Below are 25,484 nucleotides of genomic sequence, written 5' to 3' on the forward strand. Positions count from 1 at the left end.
TTTTTTTTTTCTCCATGGGAAAAATCCAAACAAACCAGTGCTAAGGTGAAATCTGTTTTTTATTATAAATCTCCAGAGCAGTGCTGTCGCCCCAGACACGCTGCCAAACAGGAGTCCTGCTTTCAGCGCTGTCCTTCCGAGACAGGAGGCCGCGCCGGGGGTGTGGGGGTGTCCTGCTGACCCGGTGGCCACGGTGAATGTAACTCCAGCTATACCCCACCACTCTCCCGACCCGGCTGGATTTCAGGAATGCCGAGGCGCCACAGAGGCAGCACCACCGCCAGGGCCCGCAGGCTGAGCCGGGAGCGGCGCGCAGGCGCGGCCCCGCCCCCAGTGGGAGGGCGGAGCGCCGCGGCGATGGCGGCGGCCGTGGGGCGCGTGCTGCGGCTGTGCCGGCGCTGGGGCGCGGGGCCGCGCGCGCAGGTGAGAGCGGGCGGGCGCTGAGGGGCCGCGGTGCGCGCCCCGCCCGGAGCGTCCCCGCGGCGGGGACACTGGCTCCCAGGCCCCGCTGCGGGGCTGCCCTGCTCCTGGGCCGGCGGGGCTGCGGGGGGAGTGTCGGGGGCTGGCGCCGCGTTCAAGCCGTCCTTCCCGTGAGCTGCGTTTGTTTCCCTTGATGTGAAGCAGAAGAAGCTTGGTTAAGCCTAGAATTAACAGAGCGGTATATAGAGCAAAGCCAGCGGCACAGATGGCAGGGTTTGGGTTGATAAATTTTGAATGATAAATTTAAAACGCAAGAAGTTCCACTTCAACATGAGGAAGCAGTTCTTTACATAGTTGTTGGCAGGAGTCTCCCTCCCTGAGGCATTCCAAACCCACCTGTGTTCCCTGCTCCAGGTTACCTTGCCTTGGCAGGGGTTAGATTAGATGATCTCCAGAGGTTTTTTCCAGCCCTGACAGTGCTGTGATTCTGTGAATGGTGTTCGGTCAGCAGGTGGGTAGATCATGGAGCACAGAATCACAGAAAGATTTGGGTTGTAAAGGACCTTAAAGCCCGTCTGGTCCCAGCCCCTCTGCCATGGCAGGTCCCACTAGACCAGGCTGCACAGGGCGGGTCTCTGAATGCCTGCAGTGGAGAGAGAAACGTGCTCTGCAAGTAAGGAAACTTGGGATTAAACAGAATAATTTTATTTTAGGGGTAGGGGTGTCAGCTGTGTGCCATTTAATTTAAAAGCTTAGCTGCTGTCAGTATTTGTGCTGTGGTATTGATGCACCTGTGTGTATATTTAGTCAGTGACCAGCAAGCAGATAAAAAGGCCTGCTGGTAACTTTCAAGTTACAAAGTAATTTAGGATAAGGTGGGCTAAAGAACTGTTGGTAGAACTAGACCAAACCATGGGGTAACAGAAGAAAGATGCAATGAGGAAATGAAATACTGGAAGGAACAATTTGAGCTATTTTTGTTGGTTACATCTAGATTAACTTTACCCATTAGGAATAAAGACCTGGTGCCCATATGGGTAGTTCTTGATGCAGTGTTCAGGAATAAATGCTCCTAAGGTGTGCAAGAAATGACAAAAAGTATAAAGCTGAAAATATTTTAATACTTGATTTCATTCTCAATTGGAGTAGTTTGTGTTGCTTTGGTTGTCTTGTGTTGAAAGCCATGACATGACAGTAACTTGGTTTTCCTGGTGAGGCACATCCTTAAGTTTTAGCTGAAAATTATTTGTGTTGTAAATGAGAGAATGTTCTCAAAGGAGGAGTCACAGAGGAAGGTAGGACTCGAAGGGGCCTTGAGGGATCATTTATCTATTTGTATTTATTATCTATTTACTGATCCCCTAAGCCTGTGGCTGTACACAAATTGTCTAGCTGTCTGTGAACCAAAGGATATGGAGAGAACTAAAGGGAGACAAGGCCCAAAAACATTAGAGACCCTTCTTTCCATTAGGTGTAGCTAACCTGTGGAACTGTCTGGTGAGAATGTTTAGGATGGTAAGGATTTATGTGGATACAAAAAGCAAGTTGAGAAACTTGGAAGAAAATTTCACTGAGCTCCATTAAAAATAAGATGCCAGCATGCCTGAACTGCAGATTGCTGGAAACCAGGCAAGTGCCCTGGGAAAATTATCACTCACTACCTCTGTCCTGTCCTTGTGCCTCTGATACAGGCTGTGTTTGAGAACAGGGTATAAGTTGATGTATCTGTGTTCTGACCTATTATAACAATTTCTTGCATTAAACACTTACCTGTCCTGACTGTTTGGAAATTTTTTTTATGATGCTTGTCCTAAAAGTCTCTTGCAGTTGTTTAGTTCATTACTTCTTAATGGGGGAAAATATTTGTTTTTTTAACTTCAAAGTGCCTTGCATTGAGAGACGAAGTGGAAGAATAACTTTGTAATTCCAGTTCCCTTGGCATTGACTGAGCAACGTGTGTAATTTCCTATTCTTCAGATAAGCAAATGGCAGAGATGTAGTGCTGTTTATAAGAAAAAAGGATCCAGCTTAGTTACTGTCTATCATTCACTCTGGTGTGATTGAATAGCTATTCTCAGCAGAAGAGTTCAGAGTTCCTATTTTATTTGATTGGGTTAAGTACTTTATCTAAATCACTGTAAGTGTTATATGTACCAATATCAGAAAGAGATGATAGTACTTTGGTGATGGACTTTCAGAACTACATACTTGAAATGTAAGAGAAGCCTTTTTTTGCAGCTGTTAACTAAGATACAATTGAAAACCTCTTAATTAGTATCTGAAAATTTTAGCCTAAAAACAATCAGATCAGAATTCTATTCCCTGTTACACACATCTGACTTTTTCTGTGCATCAATACATTTAATGCTATTTTTTTACTTCCCCAGTGTAAAGAACCCCAGCAAAACTTAATATCTAGATTTGGTCAAACATGCACAGAAAGTAGGTTTTCTGAGCCAGTGAGATGCAGTTCTATGGTTGCCTGCCAAGGGACTTAATTCTGAAAAATAAGTTTCTTCTGATGAAATACTTTGTGAAATCTGGTATAAAAAATAGCATCAAATCACTTATGCATATATTTGCTGACATCTTGTGATGTTTTCCAATGTGTTTTGCAAAATGCTTCTGAGACATAAACCTGATACTGCTTCATATAATTAGTTTGTAGGCCAACTGAAATCTAAGATTATATCAGTGTTGTTTTAAATAAATCAAGTAAAACACATTTTTGTGAAACAGCACTCTAGAAATACAAAACTCTCTTATTGAGGAAAAACCATTCTTTAGAAATTGAGATGGCTCTGAGCATTTATAGTCTGTATAATAGGTATGTAAAAAATGTTTTTTTTTTCTTGTGCATTAAATAAACAGAGGACCATCTTGCATGTCTGCTGGGTTCAGTACCAGCAGCTGTGGCAGTAGCTGGAGTATTGGACACTGGGCAGCTTCAGTCCTGCATACTGATGTGTTATACAGCTCCAGTTCCACATCCCTTAGTGAAGTCTTATCCCAGAGATCACTTCTTGGAACAAATTTGTTTGTGCAGTACGTGGTTTTAGAGAAGGAGGTGGTTGAAGTCTGCATGGAAGAATCATGAAAAGGGTGCAACATGCAGTATATGTGCCATGTCATTTGTGTCATCTTCTATCTCTGTAAACGTGTCTTGTAAAATGAATGACTTTTGGACTTGAATTTAAATCTCCTGATTCCAGTCTACCTTTCCTCACATTCAAAAAGTACAGGAAACTTGACTCCTCTGTTAGTTGGGTTGGTTTATATCTGTATAACTCTAGTGAAGCAAAATGAACAGAATGAGTAAACAGACAGTCCTAGTTCTCATTGTGGAAGAAAATAGCCCAGAGAAGTTGAAGTTATCTGAAAATGCTATTTTTTTTTCCTAAGGTGAATTTAACATAAACTGATTTTACTGTAAGCTTATGATCTCTCTGTAAAATCAGGATTTGCCAAACAACCTAATTCAAGGTTGCCCAGAAAGGAGTTGGGAAGGGAGGGTCAATCACAATGAATTGTGTCCAGAAGTAAAGGCTTTCCCTTCTCCTAAGTTCTGGTGGAAGAGCATATTATTTCATGAGCATTGTTAATAAGCATTGCTATTATTTAATAATGGTGAGTCTGCTGTCTTCAGTAATGCTTTGTGAAATGTGTGAGGAGTGAATGCAAACCTCTGTGGTTTCTTCCACAAAGTGGAGGAGCATGCTTTCTTGTTTGACTGAAATGCCAGAAGCATTTAGCTGTGCTTTGCAGTTTCTGCCTGTGCCACCCATGAAATAGTGCTCTTATCCCAGAAGAGGTACCCAATACAATAGATATTAATTTACATAAGAGGCTGTTTTCTAATTATGAACAGTTTGTGTGTCCAGGGACTTTTGATTAGTGACGAATTGAAACTAGAGAAGAATATGAATAGCTTGAGGGAAGAAGGACAAAAATGAGAAAATTACAATAGAAATTGACAGGAATAAGATGAAAGCAATCTTTTTTAAAGTATTCTGTTTAAAGCATACCAGAGAGAAAGCTATTTTGGACCAAGTAATAAGGAATCATATGTTCATTAACAAGAATTACAAATAATTAGTTACTATTAAGACAAGTTAGACAGAAGATGAATTGAATTCTTTCCTGAGGAGTGACTGGGAGAGAAGAATAGGGAATACATGGAGATACCTTTGCTTTCCTCGCTGCTTTATAAGGAAATCACCAGAGCCATGCCTGTGGAATATGTGTACATTTAAAATTTTGATTATTTTCCTTTTAATTCTGTGTATCCTCACAGGAAACATGAATATTAAAAAGAAAAGAAAGGATTAGTGCTGCATACAATATATACAAGCTATGGAGAGTATGAAGCAGCAACAGGCTCTTCAGCACCAAATTCTACCTTAGACCTGTTTTTAAATCTTTTTGAACAGAGATATGTTATTTTCCTGAGGCTCATACCCTGATAGGCAAATCTTTGTCAGGTAAAAACACAGAGGGTCAGTCTTTTCTAACTCATGTGATTTATTCAAAGTTTGCCTTCTATATCAAACCTGATTGAATTCATAGGACCTATATTTCAGCCCAGGCATGGGCTATATACAGGTTAAAGCAGCATATTGTGGTCTTCATTTCAAATTGAAATTTCAAGTATAATTGTTAGGTTTTGTGTATTGAACACCGACACAGGTATGAATGGGTAAGTTGGTCTTGAATAGCTTTACATATGTGCAGCAAATTAGATGAGTTGGATCAGTCCATCCTGGACTGCCAGGTGTCCAAAATGCCAACTGGGCTCTGTGAAAGTACAAAGAAAAGCTGTGTTTCATTTCCTGTTAGTGTAGGACTTGACCATGTAATGCAGAGCACCAAAAGCTTCTTGTCACAGCTAACTGATGTTGCTAACAGAAGGTACAAGTTTGATCTGCTTTTCTGTTTGCCTTGCAAATACATTTATGTAATCTTGTTTTGATGAGACGTGTTTGTATTGTTGTGGTTATATAACTGGGTTTTGAGATTATTGTTGTATTTTTGTTAGTTAATGGAAGGTAGAAAGTGTTTTGTTTTAATTATATTAGCTGAACTCAGAAGGGTGAAATCCATCAAAATGCTCAGCTTGTCTAAATTGTGCTCTGAAAAAGACTATTCCCAAGATTTGGAGAAGATTGAGTAAGTTTGAATACTACTTTTGTTCTGTTCCTTGTCATCAGAACCCTAACTAGTTCACATTGCTGTGTGTGTTTGGTTTTTAATATCCTGCTAAAGGTAGATTGAAGCTGCAGCTCCCATAGCATCAGGGCCAATTTCAGTTTGCTCAATGAAAGGAAGGTAAAGAAGGGACTCCCCCTCTACTTTCTTCCTCCCAGTTGAGTGTTTCAGCCACCTTCTTGTTCAGCTTTGGCAATTCTCAGAGTGATCTCTGAACTGCTCAGACATAGCAGCTTGGCTGAGAATTGCCTGCTTGTTGGGATGAAGCAGAAGTTAGTGTTCTGCCACATGCAGGCAGCTGGGTTGGCTTGCAGAGGGGTCCTGTGCCAGAGCTGGCACAGGGCGAGTAAAGGGAGTGGAGGAAAGAATGCTGGCAGGGTGAGCTGTGAGATGGGCACTCTGCCTTGTGAGGCTGCACTGTCTCCTCACAAAGCCCAGCCGTGGCATCTTGAAGGGATGGGGTGAAGTCTTTCAGGCTCCTATGTGATGAACAAAACTTGGCATTTTTCTGAATCCAAAGTGATTCTTTTTCTGTCTTTGCTTTTCTGTCTCACATTGCTTGCTTTCTTGTGATTCCCTCCCCCCACCCACAGGCGACCACACAAATAATCAGTTCTCATTCAGTTCGTAGAATAATTAAGCTGCAAAGAACTTAAATACCAATGTTGGAGAGCCAAAATAGTGGATAATATTGACACTAGGCCAGAATTGAGACATTACAGCTCTATCAGTGCAGCTCATGTTGGGCTGGCAGAGAACATCAGTAAAATTAGTCCTCTTAACAGCTGGTTGTTGTGATAGAAGTAAGACCAAACCTGTGTGCCACACAGATCAGAAGGTAACTGCTGTCACCACAGACAAAGAAGGAGCACCCTTTGGCCCTTCCGGAGCTTTTAGCAGTTTTTGTCAGTGGTTTCTGAAAAGCCACTAGGGAGCTGCCCTGCATATTCTTATCGTACTTTGTTGTCGGATGCCTTTAGGTGAAGGCAAAACTTGCTTATTTGCTGATGGATTTTTATTATCTTTTATGATGATGGTCAGTGCTGTACCTTGCTTTTGCAGGATGTTCCTGACTTAGGATATACTATGTTTCTTTCCATTCCAGAATCTTCTAAATTAATTGCAATGTGTGAAAATGTAGGTTTTAGAATGTGTTTATCTGTTCATGGACATTAAACAATTGGAAGAAAATGGTTTAATGAGTAATAATGCTTTTTATAACTAATTCCTGTGATGTGTTGAATTTTGCTATTAATAGCTTGCTGTAGTATTCATGTGTTAATTTTATTTACAGCTCACTATGCCAGAAATGCAAAATAAATCACTAACTTTTTTGTTTGTTTATCTTGGTTTTTTTTTTTTGTTAGACATTAAGGCTGATCTGTACCACTACACCAGTACAGAGGAAAAATGCTGGAGCCTCAGGACCTGAAAAGTACACAGACGCATTTATTAAAAAACAGATTGAAGAGTTCAACCTAGGAAAGAGACATTTAGCCAACATGATGGGAGAAGATCCAGAAACTTTTACCCAAGAAGATATTGATGTAAGTACAGTTGCTCTGTTGGAGAAGTAATTTACTGTAGAGTTTCAGATATTGAAAGCACTTTACTTCAGCATGAGCCCCTCAGCTCTCTGTGAATTTTAATCAAACTGTCAGAATAAGCAAGAATTCTACTATACATTGCAAACATTGCAACTGTGACTGTGAATAGACATTCTACTTCTGCTGCCATGTGAGGTCAGACATACCAGCATAGAGCTGTATACTGTATCTTGTTAAAGCACAGTAGGTTCTTTTTAAAAGTGCTAATGGATAATCCCCTTGATCTGAGGCTATAAGAGGCACTGTAAAGGTTTATGTAGCATTTCAAAACCTTTACTCACAATTTGACCTGCTGTGTATATTTAGGGTTTTCTTGTGTGATACTGGTTGTTGGTAATGTGTATTAAATTTTATAGGATATTTTATAACCAATATGCTGGTTTAGCTTGAGGATATTAATGTAGATGTGAATTTAAGCTCATATCAGTATCTACAAACATACTGTTCTATTGTCATTCCTTCTCATGACTGGCAGATGGGTAGCCTCCTCTTTCTCTCTGTCATTTAGGCTCATGTAAAGATAAGCTCCCTTTCACTCAGAAAGATGTTTTGTTGCATGGATTTTTCATTTTTTTCTTTTTTTTTTTTTTATGTCTCACTGGCCTTCACTTCTGTGATATCTATCTTATTTTATCGCACACCAGAGGTAGGAAGGAGAGGTGTCATTTGGTGGTGTTCACTCTCAGGTGAAGCTGTGTGAAGTCTCATGGCCCAAGTTTTCTTTGCACAGCAGCAACACTGCTGCTGTAGCCAAGGTAGCCCAGCAGAGCCCTTAGGATAGAGGTAGTGATGGGGTAAGTGCAAAGCAAGAAGTGTCTATGGTTTAGTTTTTTTCAGGGCAAGGTGATTTGTTTGTTGGCTCTCTCAGTGGCAAAATTCTGTCTGCATGGCTGTGCCCATTTGAGAGGTCTTGGAAGTCTGCTTATGCCAAGAAATAATCTGTAGGTTGTGATACAGGCTCATTTTGACGTTTGACAGGCTTCAAAACTAAATTTTAAAAATAGGCAGCAAGTTTAAGTGATCCAGAGTAATGGCCTGTTGAGAAAAAGGCTGAAATGAGACCTGAGTTTTATCAGATATCAGAAAATCCATAAAGGCAGCTTGAGTTCAAGTCACAAATCCATAGGAAATCAAGCTTTGTGAGTGCACTGATACTGCATCTACTTCAATGCAGAGATGTAGGTATCACTCTGCTCTTCTGCAAACAAGTGCCAGTGCAGAGACCCTGCCAGTCTCAGTGTAAGTGGGTAAGGTCGACAGTCAAGGTGTTCACTGAGGTCAGCACTAATACCAGCCTGTTTCTTTACATTGGCTATTTTATTTCACTACAAACTACAGAATTTCCTTTCCATGTATTTTTCAGGTGGTTTTTTTTTTCTTTTATCTTAAATTATCTTTATTTTTTTGAGTTGCTTTCTTAAAAACTAAACATGCACCAATCTACCACCAGAATATCTCCCCTGTTGATACAGTACAGTGATGATGCTGATAGTTGAGTTTGCCTGAAAGGTTAATGGTAGGAGAATGCATTAATTTGTAGTCTGGCTTCCTTTCTTCCTTGACAGGGTCTAGAAAGCTTCTAGAAGGCAAGACTGCAAGAAATGCAAAATGACCATATCTGTGTAGTGGTTTCTTGTTTATATATCACAGGACTGTGATCATTTGCACGTTATCTAAGCTCCACCATTAGTAAAAGCAGATTCATTCTGGAAATCAGCTTTTACAAATGCAGTGCAGGTGACAAGTATGGGAGTGCTTTGGAGGCTGTTTCTGAAATGATGGAGAAATGGAGCCAGAAGAGTAGTGTTTTGTTTGGTGATTCCAAGTATCTGCAGTTTGATTTCTTCATATTCCATCAGGTGTTGGGGAAATAATTAGAGTGTGTAATAGTGTCTGCTATGCATAATTAAATTTCTGTTATAAAAATATAAAAGCTCCTTAAGCACTGGCAGGAGAATTACCAAGCTTTACATTTTGAACAGCAATAATTCTTTCTGATGAGTACTTATATACCTCCATGTCTTCTGGTGTTAATCAGTCTTTGCTGTGTATTTCAAAAGTAGAAATGTTAGGATTCTGTCCTTCACTGGAGTTTTAGGTAGAGTTTAATAAAAGCTAAACCTTGTGAAGTTTTAAAACAGGAAAATAAGTTGACTTACTTGCTAATCCTCAGATGTTATGGAAGCAGAATTGCCTCTTATTGGTGCTTTTATTTAGGAATGAAAAGTTAAGCTGTGCATTACAACAGTATTTCTGGAGGAGAAAAAAATCCAGCAAATTGATATATAACTGCACAAGTCTACCAATTGCTTTTTAATTGGTATTATAGACCTCACTCTGAAGCTAGGATGTTTTATTCTCCTATGTGTGAATATGTGCTATGAAGTTTTTCTAATTGATTTGCTTTGCCCATTCCATTTGATGTATCATTTTTCACAATATTTCATAATTTGTGCTCATTTCTAATGAACAGAGTCGTTAGGACAGGCATGTCTAAGTACAACTGACAGCTAACATTAGGTGCCAGATGCAGTTTATAAAGCTATGTAGAACTGCAGAGAACAGTTTAAATAAATTAGCACCTGTACATTAGTCTCACTTGCTGGTAATTTATAAGCGAATCAGTAGAGATGACATTTAGGTAAGTCATTGATCAAGTTAACAGCTGCATACCCACTGCCCAGCTGGGATACCTAATTAATAGAGATTGCAGTCCTGACCTAGTGCTTTTCCCCGTTTGAGTCTGTAATCCTTTTATTTTGTGATTTAACTTTTAACTTACAGTTAAAGTAAACAGCCCACAGTCATTTTCCACTGTCAGTTCTGTGATATTCCACTTTAAAGCCCAGAAATCTAAGTAAGATTAATACAAGAAGAGTTTCTTAAGCTTCATGACCTATTTATATGCCAGTATTTTTATTATTCATTTTTATGCAGTCACTAAATGCTCTCTCAGATACGAGCTCATCATAAAGCAATACTCTTTCCCTGTAAGAGTTAGTAAAACTCAAAAGCTAAAGATCCCTGTTCATTTTTGCTTGTTTTCTGTCTTATGACCTAATGGATGTCAAGCAGATGGAATAATTTGAACATATGTTTATGTTTTTGTCTACTAGCATTTATACTGTTGAAAAAGTACTAGTAAGATGGTTAACTGTGAAAATGTTAAATGTTGAAAAACTTAATTCCTCATAAGGTTTCTTTCAAAAAATTAAGGATTCTTTATTGAAAAAATTGCTTGTATTCAGTTGCTTTAAAGGTGACTTGGCATATCTCATTTCTAACTAATGTTCAAATTTTAGCAACACAGAATATTAGAAATGAATGAACGTTGGCAAATGTGAAATGTCGGAAATGTTATTCAGAACAAAATGTGTTCCTGAACTGTCTGTTGTCTGCAAGAAGAGTGACTTCTCCAGCATTGTCCTTACAATAAATAATGGATTTTGGATTTATTTAAATAGTTGAAGCTAGAATGCTTTTTTTCAACTCTTTTTAATTTTTTTCCCAGTGGAAGCAAACTCTGCCTCAGTATTCTTTTACTTCTGCATCAATCTGAGCTGATGACTGCTGTATTTTTTATTTTTTTTAACTTTTTCTAATTCTGTTCCATATTTTGAACAAATGAAATGAAGATAGAAATTGTTTCTTTCAGCATATTTTTTGGGTTTTGTTTTGCTCTGCAAGCTCACGACAAGACATTAATTTTCATTTTGAAAGTGATTACCTAGTATAAAAATAATGCAATATTAAAAGAAGGTGGAGTTTTTCATATAATGATGACAGTGGATTGTTCCGATTTTTTTTTTTTTCAAGTGATAGCATTAAAATGGTATGTCACTTTGGACTTGAAACTCTGCAAGCTAGAATCAGCTTTAGATGAGCAGTGGTTTAAATAAATTCTTGTAGTTAGTTGCTAGAGGAGAGGTTTGTTTTGCAATATAAACTTAGTTGTGCCACCTTTTTGGGGGGGTGGGTTGTGGTTTGTCTGTCATGTGAAATAAGATTTTTCAGATTTAACATTTTGTGTCCCCTTTTTGTTTCATTCATTCCTGGGTTTACCCCAGATATTCTGGATTTTGGATGCTGAAAACTGTTAGAGAATACTGCTAATGTGGTTAGAAGGAAAGCAGCTGTTCCAGAAAACATCTTGGTCTGAGAAGTGATGAAGTACAGTGACTAAATGATGTGATTCAAGAGGCACAGTTTAAGAAGCAAAAGTGGCTCTCGTGTGATCAAGTTGAGGAGTAGAAGCTGAAACAGCTTTTGCTCAGGTGTTTCATTAAAATGTTATGGCATAAAGTGTCACTTCTCACTTCAGTGTTTTGATGATTAAAATTTCGTGTATATTTTAAAAGGAATGAGCTGGATTCTTGAACCTGCTGCCAAAAAGGGTGCTGCTGCAAAGGAGCCCCCAGGGTAGAGGTGGTGTTTGTTTTGGTTTTTAATTTTTTTTTTTCTTTTTCCTTTTTCCCTAAAATACCTTTATTTGCTGGATGTTCCTTAGATAACTATCTTTGCACATATTTTGAGCAATGGGCATTAGTGGAATGTTTTGTGTTTGAGCTTCAATAAAAATGGGCAAGATCAATTGAAGAACTGAACTGTTGAAGTCTCCTATTCCAATATGGCTCAATCAACTCTATTTGAATTAAAGTATTGAATTCCTAGTTTCTCAAGACACTGGGAAAAAAATAAAAGCAAAAGAAAATGTTCTGATTCTTACTGACCCAACTGAACTTATTTGATTGAGTTAGTCTCTGATTTGTGAGAAAGTGAGCAAACAAAACTCCTTAGCTTGTAGGGAGGTGCTAGGAAGAGAAAAGGGATCAGACTTCAAGGATGTGCAACATCCACAGGGAAGAGGAGAGGTGAGGGTGTGGCAGGTACACTGAATTTGCACAGCATACACATGCATTGCTGGACACATTATTTAATTAATTGGTTTGCATGTTTGAAGGACTGCCAGATTTTTAGTGATTCTCTGTTTTTTCTTAATAGGGGTAGAGGGTTGTACTTATTATTCCATCTGGCTTGAATTCAAAGCTAAAGCTGCATGCAAAAGGCATTTTGGTTCTGTGGGCAGTATGTTGACACTTCTGGTCCCTCAACAAATGATATAACAGGATTTCTTTTAGTTTGGTACAGGCAAGTTCAGTTTATCAGCTGTGAAGTTTAAGAAATGTCAGATGTAAGCTATATTGTTACTAACATGTTCATTATGATCTGCTGTTTTTAAAAGTGTGACTACTGGATATTTTCTTTTTCTCTGTGTGGATCAACAAAGAAATTCAAAACCAAAGATTTTCAAATCCTTGAAAGACACGACTCATTTTTTTTGGTAACTCATAGCAGAAGCAGACTGTACCTCATTCCACCTTTTCAAAGTAATTTATGTAATTATTTTTGGGAACACTGTTGTGTTATTAGGTACCAGAGTTTTTAATTGTGATTATACTGAAAAAAATTATGGATGTTTAATTATTCATTTTTAGAAAGTTGTGGTTTATTTCCAATTACAATAGCAGCAGTGTGATTTAACAAACAGAATGTGAAATGGCAATCCCAGAACCTGTGGAGTCTAGAGTGGGGGAAATGTGTCTTCTATAGCTGACAGGATGACATTGAGAAAAGAGTTCTTCATATTCAGCACAACAATTTCTTTAATCTGGAGATCAAGTCCAAATAAGCATTAAAAAGGGTATTGGCAAGGACCCTTGAGGTGAAAACCACTTCTGGAATGGGAAACTGCAGTTAAATGTAAAAGATTTCTTGGCAACTTTACTGCTAGCATTTACACCTTGATTATAAAGTTTTAAGAGATACATTCACCTGCTTTTTCTGTTCAGGAAGATGCAACATATGCAATTAATTATTTATGGAATTTTTGTTTGAGACCTGGATATTCCTGAAAGGAAACCTATGTTCCATATCTGAAGTCATTTAAAGAAGATTTCAGGAAAATCATTTCATGGTTATGTGCTTCATCTGCAGTATGGAGAGACTAATTCTGATGTAATTCCTCAGATTGATTCACCATCTCTTTATATTGCTAGTACAGGGCTTTTTAAAAAAAATTTATTTTCTAGAATAATGAAACATTTGCATAGACAAAATCAGCCTCTGTAGATGAAGTTCCCAAGAGGCAGTCTGACTTTCTGTGGAGTTGGTAAAGTACAGCCTGAGGGGCAGCAATGTAAAATTAAGAAGAAACTTCTGAATAAAGCTGAACTGGAATCTGTTGCATCCCAGGACAGTTCATCCTTGATTACTTTTCCATAAAAAGAGGGAAGTCAGGAGGACTATTTCTTTCCATTTTGTAACAACAAAAAACTAAGCTTATGAAATGAGCTGTTCCTCTGGTTAGTTGTTGTGTGGAGACCTGATAGTAGATGTTAGGATTTCTTAATACAGGATGTATGTGTTCATGCTATAGTGTGAAAGACATGAGTGTACTTTGTGACACTTAACAATAAAATAAGCTTTCCCAGAAGTGGAATGATGGAATCTATTTTTTCATTATAAATATTAAATTGTTATAATTCGCATTTATTGAGGTGTCATAGTTACAGTAGCTGTTTGGGCTGAGATTCTGGAAATGCTTGTATAAAGATTATGTCTTAAGTACACACACAGTCAGTCTCAGGACCCTGTAGTAATTTCTTTCAATATATTATATAAGGTGTTGGTTTAACATCATTTGGCTCACAGTAGATTTCTCGCTTGTCATTATAATTAATCCCCATTTGTTCATAAATAGGTGTTCACCTACTGTGTGTATGCATAAAATGCCCATTGACTAACAAATGGGAATACAGTAGTCACTAGGAGAAACAAAATTGCCATTTTATAAAATCAAGTTAAGCCTTTTGTTTGCTTCAGAATTCTGAAAATTTCTGTTCAGAATGCCAGTAGGGGATTAATGAAGGTAATAGGTTAGGTCTTTTTACACTCCATGCATATTAAATCTGTTGAAGCACTGACAAATGCTCCAAGTCTATGGAAAAAATTATCAATGTGTAATAGCCCTAAGGTAGCCTAACTAACAAAGAACCATTCTTCTTGAGAGAAGATTTTAAACTCAGATTTTATTGTAATTCTGCTTTTCTGTACTGTCTAATGGAAATATAAATGACACCACTGCCAGAAGGGTTTATTTGGTTGGTCCATTTTACTGTACAAGCACAGTATTTCTGTCTGAAGATCTACTACCCACTCTCTGAAGTTGGCTATGCTTGCCAGACTCTTATATCTGGGAGCTTTTGGTAGCTAGCTTTTTCTGGTTTGTTTTTAAAAACAAATGAAAATAAGCAGCTCTGAAAAATGCATGTTTTTTGTGTTATTAAATTGCGGTTTAGTGGCATTGAAGAGGGACAGTAAGATGATATTGAACAGAAATGTGTGTCATAGGGCTTTGTAAGGTGCCTTGCCTTACATTTTGGCCAGAATGGTTTGGAATATTGATACACTAACTTAATTTTGTTGTAGGCAAATAATGCTTGTTTTATATATCACATAAATATTGGTAAATATTGATTAAGTAAAAATAAAGCATGTGCTTTGTACTTAGTGAAAACAGTAAACAATGAATGTGTAATGAAAGTAATATATTTTTCAAAAGTGTTTTAGCAATCCTTCAGGTATCTAAGGAAAAAAAAAAGGTGTCACTTGACTCTTCTCTGGACAGTTAGTCAAGTTCAGCAAAGATTTTAGTCATTAACAGTTGTTTCCAAATGCAGTGATCAGTGAAATACTTATTTAGGCTATGTAAAATAGCTATTACTGCCAAAACAAACATGGCATTTTAGACTTGAGGAAACTATGTCTGGAAATTGTAGAAAGTGGGATTCCAAATGTTTAAAATTTGGCTTTTTCCTGTTGCCTTAAATACAATCTCTATGCTTGATCTGCCAGTAGGCACTGTTAGCAAGCACTGATATTTTCAGAAAGATAAATAGATAAGTGTTGTGATTTCCTCTGGAAGTCACAGCACTTGAAATTTTACTGGAAAATCACTGTGTATAAAGGTGGTCTTTGCACTTGAGTAGTTCTGGTAAGTTATGATAAATGCATTCTATAAAAAGTAAATTTGGCAGTGGAAAGTTCACTCATTCTGATGCAGCAGAGTGCACCCTTCAGAATGAGGTTTTACTTGGAGGATTCCAGAGGAAATTATCTGCTTTTCTTTTCAGCACACCACATATGTGTCATATTTTCTTACTGATTTGGTTGCCTACTGTACAAATGTTATGCTATTTTTTTGCTTAAGAGAGTATGCAAGAAATGTTTTGATGATGCTTTTGTGGGGAAAAAGTCTCATACAAGATATTTCTTCTTGTTTTCAGAGAGCCATCGCCTATCTCTTTCCTTCTGGTTTATTTGATGAGCAAGCCAGACCTTTGATGAAGGTAGGTTTTCTTGTTACATTCCTGAATAACTGTAGCATGATACTTTGAGTACCTCTTTCCTTTTGCTGATATTTTTTATTTTTTTACAGCATCCTAATGAAGTTTTTCCAGAGCAGAGAAGTAAGTGTTCTTAGATACTTATTTGATTATTTCCAAGTATTAGAATTGTTGCATATGTAGAATTTCTTTTTATTATGGGTTGTCTCTTTTCTCTATGTCCCTAATGACTGCTAGGACATGAACAGTAAAAGTCTGTTCTGATACTCTGTGTTTTAGGATAAAAATTATTGGTCTGTTCTGGAATACCACTCAGAAGTTGCCTTAACTGACTAAGATAAATGTTTTTCATTGTTTAAAAATAAGCAATAAATAAAATGATGTGGAGAATCTCTTGAAGTTATGGTAAAACCTTTTGTTAAATTCAGTAGCTTTTTGTCAGAGTTGTCTATCACCTCCATAAAATATTCATTAACACTATTTTAAACCAAAAGTTTTCTTTGTAACTTTGTTGCTCTAGAAGATTAAAAATTAAGAGTTTTGATTCTTTTAAATAATAGGCAGAGTGGAAACTCTCCTAATCAGTTCTTTGACCTTGAAGTCCTAACTCTGCATGTCTGTCCGTACTGTCTTTGGTTTTGCTCCTGAAACACTGTATAAAGTTCCAATGTCAGTGATATGCCAGTATGTTAGTTCACTAAAATCAACAATTTCATTTTACATGGAACATCTAAAAGATAAGGTCAAAATCTGTTGTCTTTGACTAGTATTTTGTATGAACTAGTAGCATGGCTGTGAAATTCTATATTCACTGAGCTATCAAGTCCCAGATAAACATTTCCAATTATCAATAAAATCTTACCATTTTCCTTCCTTTTCCCTGCTGCTGGAATAATTGATACTTGTTTCTTGGGGGACTTCGTGTCTTTGGAAAGCTGTCTAAACTATCTAACACTTTGGAATTTCAGCTTTCAAATTGTATCATGCCTTATTTTTTAACTTTCCTGTATTGTGAAGTAAAAAAGTAAAAAGTGAAAGGGTAGGAGAGAGTTAATCATTAAGTAGTTTTAATATCCAAGGGCTGTTTTATTGAAGTATTAGGCTACTATACTATATGCTTTGAGGACTAAAGAATTCTTTAAAATGTTAGCTGTATCCTGAGGACTGTACAAATTAGTAAAAATGTATGGTTTTGTATTTACATCTAAAAATACCACTTTCAATAAGTATCTCTTAAGGCAGCTTTGTCTTGTCTATGTATTGTGCCTTTGATAACTTTGAAGTACAAAAACTTAAATTTATACTTTGAAAGGTTTCCAGGACAGTTTTTTCAACAAAATGTGTTTCAGACCTGCATACATGGAAAATCACATAGTGCAGTAGTAGCATATGTGGGTAAAACTCCCCTGTATTCTTTCATTTCTGCTAAGTTTTGCATCTTTACATTCAACTTCTGCTGTCTTATATCTTGATGTTCCAAACCAGTATATGTTGTGCTTATCAGACAGATTTTTGGAGTCTTATTTTTGCCTTTAGTTTATAGATAGCCTTTATTAACTTCACTGGATAAAATGCCTGGGAGTTTCTCTACAGTAAAATTTTTAAAAAGTTCTCACTTTTTTTTTTTTTTTTAATTTCTCTTTCTTTGAAAGAGACCTTTGTTATATTATCTAACTTTGCCTTTTTTTTTTCTCTGAAGTTGAAATTTATTTGTGTTTAAATAACATTTTGTAATGAATGAAACACACTGGATATGCTGAATTAAAATGGAACATTTGTTGTCTTGCTGAACTAATTGTGTAAACTATAGGATAGGTCTTATTATTAAATATTCCAAATGTAATAGCACAAAAGAGTTCTAAAATCATCTGAGTTCTGAATTGTTGCCCACAAAAGACAATTGTAGACATGCTTAGCTTAGCTTAGATGTATTATGCTAACAAAAATCTCCTTTGCTTTAGCACTGTTTTTTCCAGAGCTGCTTATCTTTCATCTTTCACTTTTCAATGTAGATTTCAGTTGTCTCTTACTTTGTACTTCTTTTTATCCTAAAATGTATATTTCTATTTGCAATGCCACCTATACTGTCTTTATAGTTGTACATGAGGGATTTCCTTATTTAAAATATTATTTGCAGCTCTGATGTTAAATATTTTATTATAATTGCAGAGGGAGATTATGTTTATAAAAGATTGTGTAAAGTACTAGATTTCCAGGCAGATTGAGCACCTGGAAAATGTCTTTGTTGTCTGATATTTAAAAGGAAAATCAGCATTATGAAAGAAGTTTATAACTGCAGTTAAATACAAGGGATATGTTTTTTTAATAATTGTATATTGCTTTCTTGTCTAATCTTGCCTTCCATTAGAAATCCAGTGGGGAGAAGATGGCCGACCATTTCACTTTCTCTTTTATACTGGCAAGCAGTCATATTATTCATTAATGCATGTGAGTATGTTATCTGTATTAAATAATGTCAGCTCCCAGTCAAGTGCATGTTATTCTAGAGGTGCCACTCAGGAGCTCCTGAGTTTAGTTATGTTTTCACAGTAGGCCATAATATCACCACTGAAGCTATATGCAATGTTCATTTTTGTGTCACAGTATTCATTATTATCAGCATTTTTATGTCTTGTTTAGGAGAACACACTATGTAATAATTCTTCCTTTAATTTTTGGTTCATTTTACAGTTTTGGCTATGGACTGGTTTTGAATAGTCTGAACAATTTCCTGTGGGCTGTATCTAGTTGGTAGCAAAATATTAGTAATGGAGAATATACATACAACAAAAATGGCTAGTTCTAGCAAAGTTCATTGTAGAATAAAAAATAGTTCTTTTTTTTTTCCTCTGTGAAGGGCAAAGCTATAGGAAATGTTATTTGTGCTGACATTTAGTGTGAAGAAAATTTGCATTTAAACTGCTTAATTGATTTTTCTGAGATGGTTCCATTCATGCAAACTTAAGGCTTTTTCTGATTAATATGGTTCCAGGAATAAAGGATCTGCATCTTTTACCTTTATGAAAAAAGCTGTATCAAATAGAAGACCACTAGACTCTGAGTCTTGGCATGGGGTGTGAACAGATTCATATCTGTGGCCATCAGTAACACAAACATTATCTGCATCTTTACAAGAGTCTATGGAAAGACTCTATTCATGTTTCTTTCATGTGCACTTATAGAAGACGAAAGTATTAATAATATATAATGTAATAATGCAGAAATATTTAATTGGATATTCATGTTAGATTTTGTTTCCTTATTAATAGGTTTAAGAAGTTAGTTCTGTGGTTAGTCAGTTGTCAGAAAAATGAACTTTATGGTCACAAATTCAGTACACAGCTTTACTGAGTATAGTGTTTTTATTAGAATGATCTGATATTTGTTTGTGTTCTGTGTACCCAAAGGACAAAATCCCCTCTTGTCAGGTACATTTGTTTCTTTGGGAGAATAAAAAACACCCCCACTTTTTTTTTCTTTTTTTTACTTTTTTTTTTTTTTTCTGTTATTGACCTTGGGCAAATGAGCTTCTTGCCCTGGCAGAAATGAAATGAATGATAAATGTAGAGAGTGTCTTTGCTGAGTAATGGAGCTGCAGCATAGGCTTTCCACAGAGGTTTTCTGCTGCACAGCCCGAGGCAGCCCGAGGACCCCTGCTGTTCATTTAAATAGGTATGTCAAATCTGCCTCGAAACGCCGCTGGTTTGATCTGTGGTAATATTTGTGAAGGTTCCATATGGACTTGAGCCCCCTGCAGTGCTAAGAAATAATGTACAACGCTTCATGGTGCAGACGCAAATTTTCTCTGAAAAGGGATGCAATGCTGCGTTTTAGCTGTCGGAGAGGATGATGGAGCTGACGCGCTAGGCCTGTCAACTTGTTACACGGATGGGTTGCACGCAGCAAGGCTGTGGAAAATCTGTGCCTTTTAACTTTTCTACTTAATCACGGTTGTAGCATTGCCTTTAGACTGTATGCTACATTAATTCTCTTCCTGCCTTCTGCCTTTCATCCCAAGTTTCACGGAAAAAAGTAAAGCATGCAGGTCTTGTAGAGGAGCCTTATCAAACAGCTGTCATCTGACAAGCCATTTGCATTTGTTTTGGCTGAAACAGAGCAACCCAAGGGCAAGATGTTTTGTTGCATTCCATCATAATGAAGAAATTACAAATTTTACAAGGAGCACAAGTTTATTTTTAGCTCTTCCTAGCAGTTAGAGTATGCGGGCTTGCCTTGGAAATCTCTGAACGTATAGTGTGCGTTTCGTTTCTAAGAGCGTGACAACCACCTTCAAACAAATGGCCTTGACAAATGCATTTTTCATTAGTATAGGACACTTGAGTGTTCTTCAACTGTTTCTGAATATTTTCATTAAATAGGCTTCTATAAATGTAAATCCATTAAGTGAGATTTAACAGAGTTTTTTTTAAGTCGGCCAAATGAAAGCCAAAAATCTGCATGAAATTCCCAACATTGTTTTTTAACCACTTATTAAACTAATAAGTGGTTAACCTTAATGCAATGTATTTAACAAAATGTATTCTTAAGTCTCAAAGCTAATTAATTTGTCTAGAAAAGAGTTGTGTGTTAATGCAGCCTAGTGTAAGTAATCAATTTGATTTGAGGATGTCTCTTAAATTGCTATTAAATCTAATAAACAGGATAAACATATTATTTAGCTTAAACTTGTATGCCATTGATACTCCATAGGTTCATATGGAACTTGAATTTTATTACTTGCTAGTTATATAACTGGCATATCATTATTTTTTAGTTAGTGCTAATAAATAATATTATCCACTTAGAAAATAAAGATAAATAAATACTTGGAAAATAAACTTTGTATGTATTATAATTGCTGGTATACATGTTTGGCTTTCAATATGAAATGAGCTATCATAGAAGATATTTGTTACATGCCTTATTGTTTTTGTTCTGCTTGTTGAATAAAGTTTAGCTGTAGGGAAAAGGACAATTTATTTTTCTTCTGATACATAAATGAATGTTTATTCCATGAAACACCATTTCACAAATGTTTGGTAGTACATTTGATCATCACTTAACAGTTTTTTAGAATAATAGCATTTTTGTAATGTGCAGAGCAAGACAAAATGGTATCTTCATACCATTGTGTACAGGAAAAGAGTAATTCCATGTAATCATGCTTCTTGTACGTACTTTAGAAATATCAGGTCTTGTGGATTGAGGTAAATGCTCTAACAATTGAGCATTTTAACTCTCAAAAATATTCTAAAACTTAAAACCCTTCAAAGTGTATGCTGAACTCAAAAAAACCACAAGAAACAAAGTGCAAACTGAGGTAAAATATGGGCTCTAAAACATATCTTAACTATAATGTTAATAGAATTTTTTTCCCTATAAAAATCATTTTTTAACTCAGGGTAAAATATTTTTTTATTATTTTAAGTGTTCTTGAAGAAATTTGAAATTTGATCTCTCTATTAGGAATGGAAGCATTTCAGTGCATAGTCAATCTTGTAAAATCAGCTATTTTGATTGTGTAATAGCTGAGTTTACAAGACACACAGATGTGTACAGTCATGAATTGGACTATTGAATCCTCAAGTGATTAGTAAAATCTTCACCTGCCAGCTTTGAAAAAGCAAGTGTGTCTTCAGAAGCTTTCTTTAGCCGTTGGGGAGTGAAGATTTGTCAGATAAATTACTGGGCATTAGATGTGATTCCTGATTTTGCAAAGGCTCATCCACAGATTTTACTCCACACGTGAGTGGTTCTTTCAGTCTGTTGGCTTTATCTCTATACAGAGATTAGATGCATCTTTTTTTTTTTTTTTTTTTTTGCACTTCAGACCAAAATTTTATAGGAGTTGCAAGTCCACTTTCATTGCCAGAAATATTTAGAAAATTATGTTTAACATTTCTCTTACACTTGAAATTACTTTAAAATGCTACTTTTCAATGTTGCTTGACTTCATCTCCTGTGTAAAGGGTTCTTTGTTTGAATAGACATGATTGCTGTAATTTAACTAGAACAGTTTAAAGAGATCATTTTAATTCTTAAAAGTGCACGTTCTTAGAACTTAAAATGGGCTGTGGAGTGTTGGTGTTCTTTGGGATTACTTAGGGAAGGTCTTCAGGAAAATTTTATTATCGCAGATGTTCTAAAGCTTTTTGTCATTGTAACTGGCAATTTCTGAGGCTAAAAAGTGGTAGGTCATAACCCGTATCTTGTATTATTTGCCTGTGTTTATCAATAGTTTTGAAATATGACAAAATCCTTAAGTCTTCTTTTAATTTGTGTCCAGTTAGCTGAAAATACTTGAGTTGCTGTATAGAAGCAATTCTGACTGTAGTAAGCTGTCTTAAGGTCACAGCTGTGATTACCTCTCTGTGTCCTTTTTAAAGGAACTGTGTTGTAGCTATGTTAAGCTCCTGTTCATGTATATTTGCTGACCATACCAATAAATAAAAATATATGCCAGAATGTATTGGAGGAGGATGAGTGTTTGTGAGGAGGCAGACAGGAAATTGTGTTTGCAGGTAGAGTGGTGACACCCTTTGTCTTTGAAGGCAAGAGGTAAGTCAAGAGTAGCAGTAAGATGAAAAACCTTCTTACACATTTATAAGACCTAATAACCCAGTACTTCTTCTAAGCATCTGACACCAAAATATCGTCTTTGTGCCTGGTTTAATTTCTTGAAATGCAGTAACTCATGGAGCTCATCAGATTCAATCTCTGAGACTGTTCCAGCTGAGCTCTCCCCAGCTTGCTGAGGGACAGACACAGCCCTCCTTCCCCTTCTCTTCCTTCTCTCTGTGGTCCCAAGCAGAAGTTCCCATACTCATTCTTTACCACTTATCTTAACTACAGATACTTAAAAATTTGTTGGTATAGGCACGCCTCAAGCTCTCTAACCCAGATTATCTGTGTTTTTAATGCACAGGCAATAATTTTTGAAGCCTAATGGTCATCTCTGAATGGAATTGTTAAGATTAGAGTGATGTGACATAAATCTTGTTAACAGTAGTAATACCATATCTTTTCTTAGAATACTACAGTTATATTTGTGAGGTTTGGAAATACTTGAAAATAGGATTTATGCTCTTTTATGTAACATTGCCTGTGTTTGGGGATAAATAAACTTTAGGTTGAAAATTTTTCCTAGTTCCTATCTGATACAATTATTTCATGAAAAATAAAGGATTTCTGAAAGGCTTATTACTATAATATATGAATTCTCATGCTGTCACAAAAGTGAATTATTTTGTACTTAAGGATTTTTAACTGTGGAATTATTTTTAAAATATTTTGTTCCACTGTGCCATTAAAAATGTCATCAGTGACCTGCGTCAGAGACTTCAGTGAGTTGTCTCTAAATGCTTTGAGTGCAGCTCAGATAACAATCTGTTCTTTGTTCATACATTTTAAGCACAAATATTTTTAGTGTATGTGCAGGTGTATTTTATATTAGTGAAAAAATCAGGTTGAACAGTAGGTATTTATAACTAAGCAAAGAGCTTCTATTTTGGGGTTATTTTTAAGCTGTTGCAGAAATTTCACTACATCCTATTATAAATCCCAGTTTTATGTTCAGAATTAGCATTTCATTAGTTAATATCTGACAGGACAGAGCTGTCTCATGTTTCTTTCTTTAATTTTTTTGGTAAATAATACAAATAAAAAAACTCCAAACCATTGTTTCTTGTCCCTGCTAATTCCTACACTGTTGTTTCTATCTAATATTTGCTAAAATTTGTATTAGTACAGTGTAGTAAAGTGACTATAAGCTTATTTCACTTGTAAAGGAAAGTAAATTATTTGACATAGAAGTATTTGGTTGTAGTACAACTGTCCTGTTGTTTCAATATAATTTATATAAGACTCCCAATACTCCTAATTTACTTTTGCATTTGGATCACTGTTGCAATTAAGAATATTAGATGTTATGTTTTAGAACAAGTAGTCTTCATAAATTTCTGAACTGAAAAAAAAACCCCTAAAAATATGTTATTTAAAATGTGTTTTTTCTGTAATATATTTACTGTGATTTTTTTGAGTATTTTCTCCTTTTTTTCTTCTTTTTTTCATGAAGTTCTAAATCACTGTCACATCATTGTTTGAAAATAATAATATAGCTAAGAATTTTGAGAAAACATTTAAAAATCCTGAAAATTCAAAGTACATCTACATGATTTAGAGAACCCAAGTTCTTACTATGGTAAATGTGCAACTTTGAATCCATGTAGACATGCCAGGGTAAGAAGTTGTGACTGATATTGACCACCAGTAAATCTGACACTTCTACATGTGCAAAAATTCTAACTAAATGGGATTAAATAAATATTAAACCTTGTCATTATTTTGAGGAAGTCAAACCAAAATGTGAATGCACTGATGAAATTATTGCGCAGTATGTTTTGGAGTTGCATTCATTATACAAATATAGTTATCTTTCTTACTGTATACAGTTGAGAAATTTTTTTTCAAGCATATGCAAGAAGGCAAAAAACTGTTGCAGAATTCAAAATCAATGAATTTGAACTGTGCATGATTTCTTTTTTGTCATAGCTCTGCTTGTTTTCTGACATCTGTATTTTAAGTGTTTGGAGAGTAAAAGCACATCAACATGTGTTTTAAGTAGCAAAATTTTAATATTGAATGAAAAAATCTATTTAAATACTTCTTCCATATACATTTAAGGAAACATACGAAAAATTGCTGAATGTTCAGAAGCATCAAGACCAACTGATAGCTCAAGACCTTCCTCTTCAGAAGGAAAAAAGGTAGGATTCCAATTAGAATGAGTATTGGTAGCAGTTTTCTTAATGTGCTTTCATGTCCTGTTTTGGCACTTCTGGTAGTTCCCCACCCTACCTGCCTTCTAGTCCACAAACACATTTTCAGGCTCTTGCTCAATTCCTTGTGTAATATTTGTATGGTAATTTCATGTTGAAAAGTTTTACCAGATATGTGTGGTGCACTGAGTTCTCATTGTTAGAATAGAGAATTTCCCATCTATTTCTCTTACTCTTTAATCTCTCTCTGCTCTTTTCAATATTCTTTGCTTCATAAAAGTTCTGAAGGGTTATTTGAAAAAAAAAAAATAGAAAATATCCAGAATCCTGTATTTCTGTATGAGACATATGTATATTCATATATGAATGTTTTATATATGTATAAAATATATATTCTGTATTATTTTTTCTAATTATGTCTTTTATTGAAGCATTTTGTAAAAAGGAAGGAAACTTTTTATAAGAAAACAAGGGCTTTTAATGTACTAACTTCATTGTTCCTGCTTTAAAAATCTCAAGACCTAAAGCTGAGCTCTTTCATAGGATTTAATTGCAGTTCTTTTATATTTTAACTTACTAATATTTAAATTTAAGAGTCTAAAAATATTTAATTTCACTATTTTTTCCTGTCATGGCTTTGAACAGAAGTAATCAAAACCTAGTAATTTTAGAAAAGCTCATTTGACTGTATTTCTTTAATTATTACCACCACTATTAGTAATTCAATTTAGTGTTTCTCTTTTTTCTGTTTAACTTCTCTTGTATGCACAGCAAGCTGTTCATCTTTTCTGTCCAGTTAGCCACTGGATAGAGAAGATCCATGTCAACTAGAAGCTGAGAAATCTACAGTTGTTGGTTTCTGAGTGTCCATCAGAATATGCATTTAAGTGCTGTTTGCTCCTCTTAGACTGTAGTCTTGATTTTTTTTAAATTTATTTTGAGATGTCTTGCAAGGATTTAATATTAGAAAATTGAGCTAAGCAAGTGTTTAAAATAGGTGCAGCTAGGAAGTTTTGGTTTAGGCATTTAATGCTTTTCTATATAGTTACTTTTTTTCCCAGTCCCAAGTT

General features: G+C 35.9%; 1 protein-coding gene across 1 annotated transcript in view; it reads left to right on the plus strand.

The window, feature by feature from the left end:
* Positions 1–316: 316 nt before the first annotated feature.
* The window catches only part of MRPS9 (mitochondrial ribosomal protein S9), a 33,790-nt gene continuing 8,622 nt past the window's right edge, over positions 317–25,484 (plus strand). The window contains exons 1-6 of the mRNA XM_079300740.1: positions 317–423; positions 6,993–7,172; positions 15,578–15,640; positions 15,730–15,760; positions 18,006–18,085; positions 24,320–24,402. Of these exons, the coding sequence (XP_079156866.1) occupies positions 358–423; positions 6,993–7,172; positions 15,578–15,640; positions 15,730–15,760; positions 18,006–18,085; positions 24,320–24,402 (503 nt within the window). The 5' untranslated portion in view covers positions 317–357. The remainder of the gene's footprint in view (positions 424–6,992; positions 7,173–15,577; positions 15,641–15,729; positions 15,761–18,005; positions 18,086–24,319; positions 24,403–25,484) is intronic.

Source organism: Erithacus rubecula, assembly GCF_903797595.1.
Source record: "Erithacus rubecula genome assembly, chromosome: 1".
Taxonomy (NCBI): Eukaryota; Metazoa; Chordata; class Aves; order Passeriformes; family Muscicapidae; genus Erithacus; species Erithacus rubecula.